Consider the following 18,616-nt stretch of genomic DNA (forward strand, 5'->3'; position numbering starts at 1 on the left):
CGCACTTGGAGCACCAGTAACCGGTCAGCTCATCCACTACGGTGCGCCCAACGTAACGCCGGAGGGAACTAGGAGGCCGACGCCGCCGGACCAGCACTCGTGTGGGCGGGGTCTGCAAGAGCCTTGCAGCGAGGTAGGGCGGGCCGAGACGGGGCGGGGCCAGAGGGGGCGGGCCGAGCGTCTATTTCCGGCGGAAAAGAGCTGGAGCAAGATGGCCGCTACCAAACGCGTGCTGTACGTGGGTGAGCAGGCGCGGGCGCTAGGCGGAGCTTGGGCTAACCAGCCTCGAGTGGGTCCCAGAGTGGGGAGGGACACGTCTCCAGATGGGGAAAGCGGGAGTAGCTGTCGGGCGGGATCTGTGGCGGTATTGCTTTGCCTTGGGCCGTGAGCCCAAGATGTATCACTCCGGCTTCCTTCCTGGTGTGCTAAACTCCTCCAAGAGTCCGGGATAGCAGAAGAGAAATACGGTCTTTCAAATCCTCGCGCGTGTCAATTTTGCATTCACTGCAGAGATGGCTCAACCTCAATCACAAAGGAGTTCCCAGACTAACCAGAAAAAAAAAAAAGTGGGAATAACCTCAGTACCATAGATTAGCGCTGTGGTGGGGATGGGCAGTAATGACAGGGCCTCGGCTGCGTGAAGAAATGATCCATTCATCTGGGGGGAGAGGAGGGCATACTTTCCGCATGCGATGACTCCGGAGCTGATGAGCAGGAGTTAGCTGAGTAGCCAAAGTAGAGGCAAAGTTACTTATTACAAGGGAGGTGCAAAAATTGAAGCTCAAAGATGTTAAATAACCCGACCCTTGGAGGCAAGTGGGTTATTTGTCGGGACCCAGGGAATTGGAAAGCAGAGTTATTCAGCTAACTTCTGCTCATCAACTCCGGAGTTACTGCATCCGGAAAGTTTGCCCTCACCTCTCCAGAAACAAGCTGGAGAGGTGGACAGGTTATGAAGAACCTTGTATAAACTGCTAAGAAGTTTGCACTTTAATCTGAGGATGGTGGGAGACCTTTGAAGGACTTTAAGCAGAGAAGTGATGGGCTCAAATTTTCACTTTCCCAAGATCTTTCAAGTTGGCATGGTGGAGTTGATAGAAGATATAGAGGCAGGGAAATCAGTTATGAGGCTTTTGCAGGAATCCTGGCGTTAGATGAGGGTCTAAAAGAAGGATGAAGAGAAGAATGTACTTTATTAGTGTGGGTGGGCAGTAGATGAGAGAGGGGTGTTTGTCTAACCAAACAACTGGATGGAAAGACTCCTGCCCTTGCCTAACATGCTAATTTGCCCCACAGTCTTCTGCAAGATATTGAGGACAGCAGCTCAAAAAGCCCTTGGTTTATTTGCAGGTGGACTGGCAGAGGAGGTGGACGACAAAGTTCTTCATGCTGCTTTTATTCCTTTTGGAGACATCACAGATATTCAGATTCCTCTGGATTATGAAACAGGTGAGTCCTTTTGGTTTCTTTTATGTTCAGAATCCTATTGGAAAAAGAACTTTAAAAAAATGTGAAGTCACATCACAACTCTAAATATGTGTTTTCAGGCCAGAAGTGTGACTCCCCGGTGGAGTACTTGTAGGTTGTCAATATGTTGCAGTCTCCATCTGTTGGTTTTGAGATAATACAAATTTTTCAGTAGACCAATAGGAATGAACTACATTGATATCTGAGTGTTGTTTCAAATTACCTGCCAGGTTCCTCATCACACCTGCTCCCTTCTTGGCAGCTGTGCTATTAAATGAAACAGCAGGAAAACCTGGCCGTCAAACGGGACTCTAGCTTCTCTATACCTGGATGGGTTTTCCTTTAATTGGTATACAGTTACTGTTCAGTTTTCTAATGTATCTTGGTTGTAATTATTTTTTTTCCTCTTGTGTTGTTGAGAATCAAGCCCGGGCCCTTATTCAAGCTAGGAAAGCACCCTACCACAGAGCTACATCCCCACCCCGCCTCCTTTTTTTTCCCCCACCGTGTGCGGATCAAATGTAGGGTCTTATGCATGTTAGGCAAAGGCTCTCCTGCTGTGTTTATCTCTCAGCCTTGTTGTAATTTTTAGGCCTAGCTCTATCATTAATCTTGCATCTGATTGTTAGCAAGGATTTACACTCTCTGAGCCTTCCTTTGCAAATACTATAAGGTTATATTGATTTTCTGAAGGCCCTCTGGTCTCTGAGTTCTATAATTAATACTGTTTTATTATAGATCAGCATTTGCCTGAGGATAAAGACTCAACATCCTTATCAGATTTTAGGATTCATGCTTTTGGAAGGAATAGTTTATTCCCAAATTGTATATTTGGGTGCACAGTTAATAGTTTAACTGACCATTTTTCTAGTTGCCTTGCACACAAAGGTTGAAGTTTTTAAGTTTAGCTTTGGTAGAAGAATTGAATGCTCATTTTAGCTTTTCCTCTAAAAATTTATTATTGCTTAAAATGTTGTTTAAGAGGAATTAAAGAATAAGATTTCTTCTTTCTAAATAATGATTGGGTAGAATTTCCAGTGTCTGGAGATGGCATATAACTGACTTCATTTTCATTATGACCATTCTGTTTCTTCCCTTTGTGCATGGTACTTGTTTTTTCCCCCTTTTTGCAGAAAAGCATCGAGGATTTGCTTTTGTTGAATTTGAATTGGCAGAGGTAAGAACATTCTGTGTTACCTTTGTTTTGTCTTTGGTTTGTGTTATTGTAACTAATAACAAAGGAAGCTGTTCTCCGTAGGATTAGGTTTCTGGGCTTTACACTGATACTTCCAGGGGACTAGAAGTACTGTTTGAAAGAAAGCTTCTCTCACTTAACCCATTTTGTCACATTGTCCCAGATGTGGAACACCTGTAAAAGCTTAAATATAGTATATAATATAATTATATAATAATGTAATTGTATTATAATATTAATGGGCTTAATAATTTATAAACCCTAGGTTAAAATTTCCAGAATATTTTAATGTACTGTTGAACTAGTCACATAATTAAAAATGTGGGACTTGGTGGGTTAATCAGAGTGTAGACTGTGAATACATCTCAGAGCTTCTGCCAGGCCGAGTCCCTCTTGCTCTGCAGATCTCTTCTACAGCTCTGTTCATTGAGCATTCTTGCCTGGCAGTGCTGGTGATTATTTCTTATGCTTTCAACTGTTTTTCATATTGTGGCTTCTCTAGCTCAAAAGGTGAATTCAGCTCAAAAGTCAGCCAAGAAGTGCTTTTTATTAGATACAGTTTAGATAAGAAGGGTAGACATGACTTTTTCCTGTGTGTTTTTTTTTTTTTTTTTTTTTTTTTTGATACTGAGAATGTGTTTAGACTCACAGCAAGCATTTAGGTGCAAGCCTAAACTTATACTTTGTCTCTTCTTGGCAGGATGCTGCAGCAGCTATTGACAACATGGTAAGACTGAAAATTCTCATTCTAACTTAACGATGCTTTTTGGTGGTATAAAGAGTCCTTGTTCACATATTGGTTTTTTAAACCTCAAGGTTGTGTGGGGAGGTAAAAATGGTCATCATGTGAAAATATTCACTGTGAATTGATCACTTGCAAAAATTAGTCCTTATTCAGATATCTTTCACCATTTACAATAATATAAGTTGATCTGTCTCTCACCAACTCCCTCATGCCTGGGATAATAATTGCAAATACAATGCAAATTGATTGCATAGTGAAACTGCATATTTTGTAAAAGAAGATTTCTTGAAGTGTCAGATCAGTTAACGACTGAGAAGAGAAATTCAGTCAGAATAATGACAGGGTATGCTATTGATTTAAATGATTTGAGTATCCTAGAAAAGTTCTTGGAAATGATGATGCTTTTCGGTATTTGTGCCCTCCTTGAAATCTTTATACGTAATTTTCATGTCAACTAGTAAGTGCAAAGGTATTATATACTGTTGATAGAATTTTGTTGGAAAAAAATACTTCATACTAGTCAGCTCCTGTTACATGTTTGTACTACAAGTCAGTGCATACTTAAGCCTGCATATTAACTGTTAGAAAGATATTTTTATTATTTCTACTTTCATCACAAAGACCAGTCAAAAGATTTTTTTTTTACTTTTTACCATAAAATTTTCACTACTACCTTAAGTAAATTTACATTAAGTGATCTGTTCCAGAGCCAGATATTTTGGGATAATGAAGTTCTTTATTTCCTGTTCTCTCTTACCCATTCACTAAACATATTTCTTAACTGTCAGAGAGAGATGATCCTCACCATTTCAAAGCTGATGTTGGCTTTTGAAGTTGAATTCAGGTTCCAGGAAACTGCATTTATTCTTGTAATTTCAGAGTCCCTTGAACCCAGAATTACTTTTGGCAATACAGGCCTTTGTTTGCTGGTATTCAAAGAAAGGAGGTGTGTGACAGCTCAGGATGAAACTCCCTGCCACTTCCTCCCATGATGACTGCTTTGTTAGATGACACAGCTTACTACTAGAAAGGGACCAGAACCATGAGCATGTGTCAGAAATAAAATAGGAAGCTGTTTGGCTCTCCTTTAATGTGACAGAATTTAAATAGCTGGATTTTCAATCTTTTCAGAATGAATCTGAGCTCTTTGGGCGGACAATTCGTGTCAATTTGGCAAAACCAATGAGAATTAAGGAGGGCTCTTCCAGACCAGGTGAGTGGGAACAACTCACAGGTTCCTTGTTATGATCTTCAGTTTGGCCTTAGTTCCATTTTTATCCTATTTACTTGGAAATAGGTGCTAAATACTGCTTCTTGACAGATAGGAGTAAAGGATGGTTCATGTTGGCGAGAGACAGGTACCACCTTTTTGGGGAAACAGTTTGAGCTTCACAGCAAAGCCAAAGTAATTGCTTCTGGCCTCTTAACCTTCTCAGTTTTCTCTGTACTCCATTCCTAGGATGCTCCATCAAGGACTAGAACCAGCAAAGGCATATCTTTGCCTGTATCATAGCTTTTTTTTTTTTTAATATATACTTTCAGATGTTGATGGACCTTTATTCTATTCATTTATTTATATGTGGTGCTCAGAACTGACCCCAGTGCCTCACGTGTGCTAGGTAAGCACTCTACCACTGAGCCACAACCCCAGCCCCAGCATAGATTTTTTTTTTTTTTTTTTACTTAGTCCCACTAAGTGCTGGACCTCAGGGTATTCCTAGTGGTAAATTTCCTTGCCCTTAGGAGTTCTCAAGGAGACTCCTCTGATTAAGAGGGCCACTTAGAATATTCTACCTTCTGACCAAAGTAGCTACTTAACAATTGACTGATAGTTTGAATTTCTTAATATTGGTTTGCTTCTTTCCTTTCAGTTTGGTCAGATGATGACTGGTTGAAGAAATTTTCTGGGAAGACTCTTGAAGAGAATAAAGAGGAAGAAGGGTCAGAGCCTCCCAAAGCAGAAGCCCAGGAGGTGAGAACAAAGACTATGGTTCTGGAGATAGGGCTGGTGCTTTCTACAGGAGACTCTTGTATTTTTAAGTTTTTATGGCAATTTTCAGATATATATGTACAAAAGCAGAGAGTAGACATATTGAACTTAGTACTTTGTCAAAGGCAGCGTTTATTTTTCAGTTGAATCTTATCATCTGTTTCTAGTGCTGAGCTTCAGCTGTTTCTTCATGCAAGTCTGCTTCTGTGTAGGAAGCCTTAAAGTTGCCTAAAATGAATTTCCCCTTCTCAACCCTGTCTTCCTGTGTTCAGTCTTGGTTAATTTGCCTCATCCATCTACACATTGCCCAAACCAGAAATTTGGATGCAAAGCAGAATGCTGAAAGTGGTGTCCTCACAGTCAGTGAAATCCCACTAGGTTATCTAGACCCTCTTTTAATATAGAGCCAATACATCATCATAATTGGCCAATTCTGTGAAATTTTCCTTGAAGCACTCATCTTAGTCTAGCCTCTTGTCTCATTTGGATAATTACAGTAACTGGCTGCAGACTTGCCCTGCTCCAGTCTTTCATAAGGAGAGCTGGAATGATTTTTCTGAAACACTGATCCAATCATTAACTCTGTTGCTCAGAACTTTTCACTTTTCCCCATCACCTGTTTCATGGGACAAAGTGCAAAAGGGGCCTTCCAGGTTCTTGATCCCGCCTGTCTCTCCAATCTCATTTCCCACCTCTCCCAGTGTAGTCTCCTCCCTACCCCCACCATGGTCTTAATAAAGCCATTCTTTATATGTCCATGTATACCTTTACTTTTGCACAGGCTACTTCAGTGCCAATTGCCCTTACTTTTCTAGGCATTAATTTCTGTGAGACTAGGGGCCTTGTAGTATGCATCTTATTAATAAAAATATGAGGTGGAAGGCTGGGGTTGTGGCTCAGTGGTATAGTGCTTGCCTAGCACATGTGAGGTGCTGGGTTTGAGCCTCAGCACCACATGAAAATAAATAAATATAATAAAGGTATTGTGTCCAACTACAACTAAAACAATAAAAAAATATATGAGGTAGAGTAATATGATTAGTAGTGTGAATTTGACAGGAAAGCTGATTTAGTTTTGCCTTTTAGCTCCCCACTAACCACTTTTGTGAACTGGGGCAAGTTATTCAATAAATGCTGCAGCTGCTGCTGCTGCTGCTGGACCCTTGCTATTACATTGGCAAATAGCAGTGGCAGTATCCTCAGCGCCCACATGATGCCATAGTGTATGTTTGTTCAATTGGATCAAAGCAAGGTAATAACATTTTATCTTTCCCCTTGGAACAAGTGTGGTGGTTGTATTAAATGTCTGCTGATCTTCTGCTTATTCTTACCTACTTGGAATACAAAGCAAGCCTCTGAGCACTTAGGCTGAGGCCTCAGTGAGAGGGCCCCCTGCTTGCTTCGTGTGGCCAACCTGTGACAATGTGGGTCAGGCATGGAGGAGATCTGGAGGTACATGAGTGGGTTTACTAACTGTATGTGCTTGAGCTGGAGGTGGAAAATGATGAGAGCTGTGTATTGTAAGATGAGCTGCAGGGCAGGGGGAGTAAGCTGGTGTGTCTGAGGGAAAGCAGAAGTGTGGATGGATCCCCAATTAGATGGTGAGGAAAAGTTCTGAGCAACAGAGTTACTGATTGGACCAGTGTTTCAGAAAGATCATTCTAGCTGTCCTTATGAAAGACTAGAGGAGGGCAAGCTCTGCTATTGCTGGATGTCCAGCTGAGTGCTATAGTCATGGCTACTGCCTTCCACAGCCCTGTCCCTCAATGGCATTCCCTGTCAGCACCTTCCACTGGCCTGCTCAAGGAGTTTGTGCCAAGTACATGTGCAGAAAAATACTTGTTCTTCTATTTGGAGATTACTGAGTTCTTTTTTTTTTTTAATATTTTTTAGTTGTTGATGGATCTTTATTTTATTTATTTGTATGTATGTGGTGCTGAGAATTGAACCTAGTGCCTCCTGCATGCAAGGCAAGCGCGATACCACTGAGCCACAACCAGTGAGTTCTAACTAACAATTTCTTCTGCACCTAGGGGGAGCCCACTGCAAAAAAGGCCCGGTCAAATCCTCAAGTGTACATGGACATCAAGATTGGAAACAAACCAGCTGGCCGCATCCAGATGCTCTTGCGTTCTGATGTTGTGCCCATGACAGCAGGTGAGCAGGATCCTGCTGTGCTCAGGATGACAGGAAATTGGTGGCTGGGCACTGAGCTTTCCTAGGGTTCTCATTGCCTTAGTTCTTATGCCTTGATGTTTTTTCTGACCTGAATTGATTTGAGGCATGTCAGACCCTGGGAGTTTATAAGTGCTAGTTTACTATTTTTTAAATAATAGTTAAAAAAAAAAAAGTAATGTGTTCATGGTAAAAAAAATAAATAAATAAATTGAATCCACCAACACACATATATTCTAATAATAATATATCATATCCAGTCTTGTGCTTTAGTAACAACTAGTGCTGTTTTTGAGTAACCTTTCTTATTTGTTAAATACTTTTCTTTATTCTTTTAAGTGTAAATTTTATTAGGTAGTTTAAAAAAAATCAGTTTCAGAAAGCTTGTTTCAAAATACAGAAGTTCTCTAGTGCTGTCTCTATGCCCTGCCCTGACACCAACAATATTTGTTGCTACTCAGAAGTAGCCAATTTCAACTCTTGTGAATCTCTTTTGGTTTTTACTTCCATCTTGGTAGATAACAGTTTTCTATTTCTAATTTTTTTCATTTTAGACATTATCTTTTGATATTTCTGCTTCAGAAGTTAAGGAATTAGCTTTTAAAATTTTCTTCTGGCCATGCATGGTGGCACATGCCTATAATCCCAGCTACTTGGGAGGCTGTGGCAGGAAGATTACAAATTTAAGGCTAGCCTTGGCCACTTAAATCCCTTTCTTAAATTAAAATTTATAAAAGGGCTGGAGATGTAATTCAGTTGTAGAGCTCTTTCCTAGCATGCAGAAAGCCCTGGATTCCATCCCCAGTACAATCAATTAATTAATATTATTTATATTAATATGTTTATATATATATACATATATATATATATATATATATATATATCTCCCTTTCCATGCCCCTATAAAATCCCTTTTCATTTTCCCTATAGCATTCCCACAATTTGAGTTAGATCATTGATTATTTAACAATATAAACATCATACGTTTTATACATATAGGACTTGTTTTGCCTGGAATTGGTAATTGCCTGTGTATTTATTCTTGACTCAAACTGGAGGCTCTGTAACCAGTTGTTTGTCATCTTGGTGAGGGAGAGAGAGACAGGGCTGAATGCTTCAGCCTTCACTATATAAGTTTTCACTGAAACTTCATTTGTCATGACCTCAGCAACCCTCCTAGGTCTTCCTAGTCCAGAGACCCTTTGCTTTATCTCACTAGAGAGCAGAACTTAAGCTGACTGCCAGGGCAGAGGAAGGATAGCCCCCAGGTACAGAGTTAAGGAGAGGGTCTTGGGGATAACTACTTTCTAAAACAGGATTCAACCAGACTTGCTATTTTTACAATTACCATCACACTTGTGTCTGGGCTTTTGGAGTGTTAATTGAGTTGTTTGGGGGCTTTTATCAGCTTGAGAGTCAGCTTCATCTACAGACTGCTGTATCAGTTATGACTCATCTATTTGTTTCCCAGGTTTCAGAATTTTTTGTTCTTTTGTCTTTCCTTTTTAAAATTGACTTTTTGGCCATTTTAACTATTTTTAAATGTGCCATTAGCCTTATTCCCACCAGCAATGTGGGTGGCTTCCAATTTCTCCACATCTTCTCCAGCAATTGTGAAGTGGTATCTCATTGTAGTTTTGATTTCTATTTCCCTAATGACTAATGATATTGAGTATCTTTTCGTAAACTTATTGGCCATTTGTGTATCTTCTTTGTCTGTTCAACCCTTTGGTCCATTTATTAACTGGATTGTTTGTCTTTTTGTTGTTGAATTATAGATGTTATTCATCTGGATATTAAACTCTTACCAAATGATTACAAATATTTTCTCTCATTCTATGGGTTGCCTTTTACTCTGTTGGTGGTATTTTTTGATACACATAAATTTTTTATTTTGATGAAATCAAGTTTATCTATTTTTCTTTTGTTACCTACATAGTTGGTGTCATGTAAGAAACTATTGCCACATCCAAAGTCATGAGTTTTCTAAGATCTTTTGGGTTTCCTGTTCAAAGATCACATTGCTCCTAGTCTGGGAGGTAGCAGAGCTAAGTGCATGTATTCAATTCTCCTCCTCTAAGAGCATGCTCTGTAGTCCTTTAAGAGTCAGTATCACAAAGGTTTATAATGAGTGTCTCTTACTTTGTTTTTGTTTTTGTTGTACTGGGGGTTGAAACCAGGGCCATTTGTGTGCTTAGGTAAGCGAAACAGAAGCACTCTGCCACTGAGCTGCCAGCAGACAAGGTCTTGCTGAGGTACCCAGGGTGACTTCAGACTTTTGATCCTCCTGCGTCAGTTTCCTGAGTAGCTGAGATTACAGGGCTGAACCACCTAGCTGAGACAGCTTCTTAGTTTAAAGTGAAAATACAATCAATCCTCCTTATCCACAGACACCATATCTGTGGATTCAACCAACTACAGATCAGAATTATTTGGGGGGTGGGAAAAATTGCATCTTTGCTGAACATGTTCATACTTGATCATATTATTATTCTCTAGACAATAGAATATAACAACTATTTACATAGCGTTTACATTGTATTAAACATTATAAGTAATATAGAAATGATTTAAAGTATAAAGGAGATTATGCATAGGTTATAAGGGGTTTAAACATCCCCAGATTTTGATATCTGCAAAGGTTCCTGGAAGCAATCCCATGTGGATACCAAGTTTACAACTGTGTAAACATTAAACAAATAAAATCCTATTTTTCAGAGGCTTTGTTTTTTTGCTTTATTTTGTTGTGTTTCCACCTCAGCACTTATTCTTTTCTCAACCTCAGAGAATTTCCGTTGCCTGTGTACCCATGAAAAGGGCTTTGGCTTCAAGGGAAGCAGCTTCCACCGCATCATCCCCCAGTTCATGTGCCAGGGTGGTGATTTCACAAACCACAACGGCACTGGGGGAAAGTCCATCTATGGGAAGAAGTTTGATGATGAGAACTTTATCCTCAAACACACAGGACCAGGTAGGAGCTGATTGGGGTATGGTGACATATGGAGGCTGGGCCAGCACAGAATGGTTGTGTGGGCTGGAAGAATAGGCTGTGGTTCTGGCCATGGGGCAGGGATTCTGAGATACTCAGCTTCTGGGCAGAAAGAAAACGTTCAGACCCACTGGGGTGTCTTTGCTTGCTTACGTTCATGAGATGTTCATCCCGCTACCATGCCCACACTCAAATTAGCCTACCTTAGATTCTATAATCTGCCATTGTAAGCTCTTTTTTTTTTAATTGTTGTTCTAATTAGTTTTATGTGACAGTAGAATGCACTTTGACACATCATACATAAATGGAGTATAATTTCTCATTCTTTTAGTTGTACATGATGTAGAATCACACCAGTAGTGTAGTCATATATGTACATAGGGTAATAATGTCTGGTTCATTCTACTATCCTTCCTACCCTTATGCCCCCTCCCCTGCCTTCACTCCCCTCTACCTAATCCAAACCATTGTAAGCTCTTTATGGCCCCAATCTCTACCTACCTTCCCAACCCCTTTCAGACTTTTCTAGTAAAATCTCATTGGTTGGTCCCCCTGCAACTAGAGGAAACACAGAATTATACTGAATGATCCCACTTGAAATTTATGACTACAGTTCTAACCAGATCTCCCTAGTTGGTTTCTTGGTCCCCATCAGAGATGACAATTCCATGCCCGTCTTCACTCCTAAGGCTTCCATATCACCCTCCCACCTCATCTGCTGCAGTGAATGTTCTGATTACCCTTCTATTACAGGGGCCAGCCCTGCCACTTGTGGGCTGGAGCCCATCCCTCTTCCCTACTTAGGAGGTTGGCTTCTTCCAGTGTCCACCTCTACCATGTATAATACATTTCCTCTGCTCTTCCAGCTCAGTCCATCAGCTTAAGCATGTAGTATCAATCTTTTTTTTTTTTTTAAAAAAAAAAAAAAAGATCCTTGGACTCTTTCCCTGCCAGCCATTAACTCATGTCTCTGGTCTATGTTAACAAAACTTCTGGAAAAAATAGACTCTTAAAAATGTAGACTCACAGGCTTCATTCTTTTCTAGCCTTTCTAGCCAGAATTCTAGCCCCATCTTGCCATTGAAACCATTCTTACTAAAGATGCTAACCACTTGTATCTTGCCAGTAGCCAGTTCTCAGCTCTCAATTGATTTCACCTCCTAGCAGCATATCATACCGTTATCCCTCTGCTCCTTGAATCTTCCTTCCTTCCTTCACTTTGCTGACAGAATTCCTCTCTTGGTTTCCTTTTTACCTAATTGATTTTTTCTGTCTTTGCCATCTCCTTTTTCTCCTGACCCCTAAATATTAAAGTGGCTCAGAGCTCACTCTTTGCTTTTCCATTGAAACTTGTCCCCCCAGGCCTCTTTTTTCTAACTGATAATTTATAGTACACCACTTCACTGCTGGAATGAAATGTATAGATGATGTATGCTGCCTGTGTACAGAGTTATTTTAAAAATCAATACTATTTCTTAACAGGAAAGAATGTGAAAAGAAAGTGAGTTGTAATAAAAGAATATATGTTTCTTGGTGGAAATGTGCAAATACAACTATGCCAGATGTGTGCACCTGTACCCAAGTACAGCAGTTAGAAATGCAGACAGGTGTGTCTACTGGCAACTTGGATATCACAAACAGTATTACTGTTGGCGACGTGATTTTGTGAACTGATAGGAAAGTTGGCTAGATTCCAAATTGAAGAGTAATATTTTGTTGATTTACATAGTAGTTGCATTTCTGAAAGATTCCATGAAAAAACCAAAATGCCTCCAAAACTTTCGGCTTATATGTATAATTGAATTATACAGGTGCATGTAAGCATTTTTCACCTGATATTTGTCAGGACATTTGAAAGACCAAGAGGATATGGGACAATACTTCATTGTTTGGGATAGTTGCAGAATTCCAGGCCCCCACTTACTAAATGCCCATGATATTTCTGACAATCAAAAATATACTCAAATGTTCAAATAGCCCCTGGGGATAGGGCCAACCTCAATGAGAGCTACCGCCCTGGGCAATTTCATCCAGTGCCAGAGCTTGCACAGAATACTCGTGAGTTGAGTTTGTCCACATTTGCATCTTGGGACTGATTGCTCCCTGACATCCAGGCTCCTGTCCAGCTGCCTGCCTGGATATCCCACAGGCCCTCAACCTCACAGGCCCAAAACAGCTTCTGCTCTTCTCCCCGACACTTTTCCTTGTCTTCATTGTCCTTGTTTCAGTAAATGATTCCACTATCCATTTGGCTGCCTGATCAGAAACTTAGGACTCATCTGGCTCCTCTCCTGTGTCACTCATAAACCCCAGCCATCTGTCTTTAAGTCATCTGTGTGTGGATACACACGTTCTACATGGCTGCTTTAAGCTGTCATTTTCCACACAAATAGCCCGTTACTGGGCTTCACTGTATCATAGTTGTCGTACCACTGTGTCTTTTAAATTACCCTTTTCCACTGGCTATGAGCTTCTACCAGGGCTAGAAGTGTTTTGCTCATCAGTGTTCCCAGGACTTAACAGAGATTGCTTATAAGTAGACATTTAATAAGTAATTGTTAAAAACAAAACAAGAATGACAGACCAGTACGAAATGTTTGAAACAGCCCTTCTTATCCTATTTCACTAGCGAGTGAGTGAAAGACAAGAGGACCACATGCATGGGATCTGTGTGTCCCAGAGCCTGGGCCACCTGCAGAAAGCTGTCCACAGTGTGCATGGACAGTTTTAGGGGCTGGGGCAAGGTAGAGGAAGTTGACGTCCTTCTCTCCTCCAGGCCTACTCTCCATGGCCAACTCTGGCCCAAACACCAACGGCTCCCAGTTCTTCCTGACCTGTGACAAGACAGATTGGCTGGATGGCAAGCACGTAGTGTTCGGGGAGATTACTGAAGGTCTGGATGTCTTGCGGCAAATTGAGGTAGGTGGCCAGGAAGGGCCCCCAAACCCCCTGGCCCTTGGGGTATAACCTGTGGAGGGCCAGGAAGGAGTAAGCTCAGGTACCAAGGGGTGGCACCCTAAGTTCCTCTTCAGTCTCCTCCCTCACCCCCTGACTAGTCCTCCTTTCTTGTTTTGTCCACAAAGGCCCAGGGCAGCAAGGATGGGAAGCCAAAGCAGAAGGTGATCATCGCCGACTGTGGGGAGTACATGTGAGGCAGTGCTCTCCCCTCCCTGCTGTGCTTTGCCTGTGTGTCCAGGAAGGAGCTGCTGGCCTCAGGGGTGCCAGCACTGAGGGTGTCCTGCATGAAGCAGATGGTGTTTGGGACCCCAGCCATTCCTTGGAGCAGCTCCCTCATGGCCTGGTTGGGTGGCCTCTCGACTGGTTCCCAGCATGGCTGTGGTCCTTGGAGCAAGCAGGTGCAGGTGTGACCCTCCCCACCATCCACAGCTGCGTGGCCACTGGCTTCTCAGGCTTGTGCTGCCCAGGGGCTGTCCTGGGCCCACCTGTGGCTGCTGGATGGTTTCTTTGCTAAAATAAACTGATTCTTATACTGCTGCCTCCAGTGAGTTCCTGGGAATTGTCAGAGATTGTGACAGTAACTAAGCTGTCTTCCTGGGGCAGGCAAGTGGATAGGGCATAGTGCCTTCCCTACAGCTTATGTTTTTTCCCTTGAGCCAATTCCCTTAGATGCCAGGTTGATGTATCTTCATGCCAGATGTCCCTGTCAGACCATGTCAGGACAATGGAAGTCAAAGGTAAGCAAAAGTTCTCCTGTCTTCTGCTGTTTGTGCTTCTAAACTCATGCTGGCAGTCTGGTAGCCAGCAAGTGTGCCACATAGCCTCAGTGGCTTATTTATTTATCACTTGTCATTTTCATTTTATACATTTTTTAAATGGTATTTTTAGAGTCACAGTGCCTTCTCTGTACTGGGTACTGTGCTTCTTTGTTAGAAGATAGGAAATCAGCAAACTACATGGGCCTAATCCAGCCTACTGCCTATTTTTGTGAATAAAGTTTTGTTGAAACACGGCCACATCCATTTGTTTGTACATTGTCTGTGGCTGCTTTCTCAGTATAGCAGCAACAGATTTGAGAAGTCAGTGACAGTATATGGTCCCTGTATTTGTCAGAACTTTCCAGAGAAACAGAACCAAGTGTGTGTGTGTGTGTGTGTGTGTGTGTGTGTGTAGAATGCGAGAGAAAGATTTATCTTAAGGAACTGGCTTAGGGAATTGTGGGTATTGAGAAAACTGAAATCTGTAGGGCAGGCCAGCAGGCTGGAAAACCAGAAAGAAACATGTTTCAATTCAAGTCCAAAGGCAGTCTGGAGACAGAATTCTTCTGGTGACCTCAGTCTTTTTCTTAAGGCTTTCAGCTGACTGGATGAGGCACACCTTCTTATAAATGGTAATTAGTGTTGCTCACTCCACTGACTTAAATATTAATCCACCCCCAGATACCTTCACAGCACCATCTAGGCTGCTGTTGACCAAAAACTGGGTGCTGTGGCCTAGCCAAGTTGACCCTGCTAAGTTCTTTCTACACAGACGGCACCAGCATTAGGGCAGGCATTCAAAGCTGGGGACCATAGCCTGATTTCAGGGCTTGCACAAGAACCCAGAGAGGCTGTGGTGCATGAAGAGCTTAGCAGAGCCCGCACAAAGGAGAACGGAGATCAGGACTGTGATCCCAGGATCAGGGATGTGGCTAATGGAGTTTCCTGTCAGACAGTAAGAGCCACCTCCAGACTTTGCTGCATCTGTCAGTCATGGGAGCCTTACAGTAACCTCCGTGGAAGGAACTGGGAACAGATATTTTAGTGGTAGAAATGGAGCCTCAATTCAGGTGACAGGAAACTAAAAAGCCATGTTTTCAAGAACTATCACAAGGAAATTTTCCCTTCCTGATAAAGTGGGAAAAGCACATCACAAAGCAATTTATGTATACCACAGTATGATCCCAGTTTGGCAAAATTATCAATAATATGTAAGCCTAGATAATTATGTTTTAAGAAAAAGGCCTAGAAATACAGTGACCAAAATACTAATGGTGTATTTATCTTAGTCATAGAACTAGGGTCATTCAATTCATATTTTGGTTTTTGTTTTGTCACATTCTTCCAAAACTACATTATGGGTTTTTTTAATAATGAAAATTTTGTAAGTGGTAAATTGCTCACATAAAGACTCATGTTACTGGTTGAACCCCCAAAAGGATAATTCACCCATTCAAATTGCCATACATGGCACCAGGTGGATGCAGATGTCCCTCAGCCCTTTGTGGGTTCCTTATGTCTCTGGGAACAAAAGAGCAAAGTTTCAAAACCAGGCCATGGCCAGCCTCACCAAATACTTACCAGCCCTTTAAAGGTGGAGAGTACAGATGCTGCCCTCCAAGGAATGTGTCATGTATAGACTCATTAGGAAAAAGCACAGGTCTAAAATAAATAGATCATCACTTGAAGAACATATTTTGGTTTAATGGACAGGCACAGAAGTAGCTCCCAATGAGCAAATTTATTTGTAATAATAACAGGCACTGATTTTTAAGCATTTATATGCTACATGTTCCAAATGTTTGTACATATCTTTATCTTAGCCTTGGGAGGAAAGAACCAGCATCCTGTTCTACAGAGGACGAAGCAGAAACCAGATTCAAACCCATTTGGCTCCAAATATTCTGTACTCTCGCTTCTTTGCCTCTTTTCCTATTTCTTGGGAAATTTTTAAAAACATGTTATTTTCTTACCTCAGAAGACAACACTTAATCCACTGATGATGTGGCCATCAGGCCAGTATCGTGGGGCAAATCTGAAGACTGCTAGGCATTATTATTTTTGTGCCTTCCTTTCATGTCAACTGTTATTGTTTCTCATTGCTGTCAGTCGCTCTGAACTGACCATCCTATTGAACCTCCTAGTCTGCTGAAACTAGATAAACAGGCCCTGCCCTGAGCAAAGAGGGGAAATGATGGTATCCATACTGTCAGCCAGGCCACCCATTTCAGCTGCCATGCTTGCTCAGCAAATGGATGTCTCCTGGAACAAAAATGTATAGGCTGTGTCCATTCCCAGTTGTTTTGCTGCATTTCCATTTGATTTCACTTGATGACCATTCAGTGGCAAAATATGCTGGAAATCTGATGGCCAGGTAGGGTAGGCGATTCAGTTGTTCGGTATAAAAAAGGAGGATGGCAACTGCTGTCTATTCCTATTCTACACAGCTTGATTGATAGGTAAAGTATGCTCCATGCCTACAAACCTTTGGGTAAATTTGACAGATCTTCCTGGTATCTAGCTATGGCAGACCATTGATTGGGCACTGAAGATACCAGGATAAAATTTTTTTAAAATTGATCATCAAAACAACTGATGGATTTAAAGTTTTTAACTGCCTAAAAGACAATACTTGATGTTGAGAAGAAAAAACTGTTGGAGAAGTACTAGAATGGCAAATAGGTCCTATGTTATATGCCAGCTCTTGATTCATGACAGCCATCTGAACTCCCATCAGGATCAAGAGGCTGCACCTGGGCTTAGTGTGAGACAGGCTTGATAGATAGATTACCTGGATGAAGGCCCTTTGGAGATCAAAAAGTCCAATTCCTTTACACCACAGAGAGAAACAGGCCCAGATAAAGCAGTATTCACAAGTCTAATCTCCTTATATCCAGGCTGGAACTGAGACTTCAACACTGATGGGGAGCTCACTACCTTCCAGACGGTCTGACCCGCCTTTACAAGGAAGGGTGTCTTCTCTACACTCACACAAGAGTGCCCTCCTCAGTCCATCTGGAGAGGCTACTGTTGTGTAGCACAGCCCCAGGCTTACCAGCCTCACCACTCTGCCAGACCTGCCCTTTCCAAGGCCAGTCCTCAGGGGTGAAGAGCGTGAAACTCCAGAAATGTGCATCCCTGGGTCCACCTCGGCTGGGTGTGTCTGTGGATGGGGGCGGGACCAGGATATGCTTTTAATGACAGTTCAGACAGCTGGACTCTGTTCCAGCAGGTAAATTACAGGCTTGGCAAGTTCAAAATCAAATAAACATTCCAACTCCCAGTGGCTGCTCCAAGGAGAACAGTGACTTCCGGGAACAGTGGAGGCTGAGACAAACCTCCCTACCCAACACAGCCTAATTACCAGATGTGGCCATCAGGCCAGTATCGTGGGGCAAATCTTTATCTTGAGTTGACCCCACATGTCCATTTTGACCAGTGGTTTGGGTAATTCAGATCCATAAATGTACATGCTGAGGGCAGCTCCCTGCTTTTAACTGTCCCCCTGGGACAGGAGCCTTTTCTTTGACTCACAGGCCCCAGAAACAGGACAGGGCTGCTGGGTACCCAGGGTGATGCAGACTTTGGTGACCGGTCTGTTTTTAGTACTGTTGGACACAAGCAAGTGCTGATAAGGCTCCCCAGTGCTGCACGTACATAGCATGGCACAAGATGGCAACCAGGTCTCACTTCACTGGTAACTTTTTTGACAACACCTGGCACTGCTGTCCAGGCCATGCACACCGGCTCCTCAGCTCTCTGGGTCCCCTGCCCACCTCTGCCACATCTGCTGCCTCCATACGTGGGCAACATGTGCTGGAGCGCACCTCCAGCCTCTGCTTCCCCATGCTTTACACTTCCCAGGAGACCTGTGCTAATCCTTTGGAAATTCTTCCAGAATGAGAATAAAAAATATTAAGATTTATATTGACTATTGGTATATTGCCATGCGGAGGGGAAGGGAGATGATGATATCTATGCTGTGCACTGTCTTCATGGCCACCCAGGGCAACCACCATACTTGCTCAGCATAAAGAATTTTCAACAGACCTGAGTTCTTAGTGGGTTACCATGGTGGAAGAGAGATGGATCAACTGGAAACCTCCCAAGATTTTCTTATTTCTCCAAAGCAAAATGTTCTTGTATTGATGTCTTCCCCCAAGAGAGGCAGACCCAAGGCAGGAAGATGGAAGAAGATACATGCCATTGTCTCTAACCCTGAATCCTGTTGTTCATTCAGCTCTATCTTGAGTTAACCCCACATGTCCATTTGACCAGTGGTTTGGGTAATTCAGATCCATAAATGTACAATGCTAAGGGCAGCTCCCTGCTTTTAACT

The 18,616-nt window shown here is 42.2% G+C and overlaps 1 protein-coding gene across 3 annotated transcripts; it reads left to right on the forward strand.

The window, feature by feature from the left end:
- The first annotated feature begins 200 nt into the window (after positions 1–200).
- On the forward strand, positions 201–14,484 carry Ppie (peptidylprolyl isomerase E). 3 transcript variants are annotated; one of them, XM_026393406.2, is made up of 10 exons: positions 201–242; positions 1,351–1,449; positions 2,601–2,644; positions 3,363–3,389; positions 4,539–4,620; positions 5,279–5,379; positions 7,431–7,554; positions 10,358–10,543; positions 13,338–13,480; positions 13,645–14,484. In XM_026393406.2, the coding sequence occupies exons 1-10, from the start codon at positions 212–214 to the stop codon at positions 13,711–13,713; spliced, it is 906 nt and encodes a 301-aa protein (XP_026249191.1). In that variant the 5' UTR covers positions 201–211; the 3' UTR covers positions 13,714–14,484. The 3 variants fall into 3 exon arrangements, with proteins under 3 accessions (XP_026249191.1, XP_026249192.1, XP_077659844.1); XM_026393407.2 differs by having other exon boundaries at positions 207–234; XM_077803718.1 differs by lacking the exon at positions 201–242 and adding an exon at positions 392–467.
- The last annotated feature ends 4,132 nt before the right edge of the window (positions 14,485–18,616 follow it).

Source organism: Urocitellus parryii, chromosome 11 (genome assembly GCF_045843805.1).
Source record: "Urocitellus parryii isolate mUroPar1 chromosome 11, mUroPar1.hap1, whole genome shotgun sequence".
Lineage (NCBI taxonomy): Eukaryota > Metazoa > Chordata > Mammalia > Rodentia > Sciuridae > Urocitellus > Urocitellus parryii.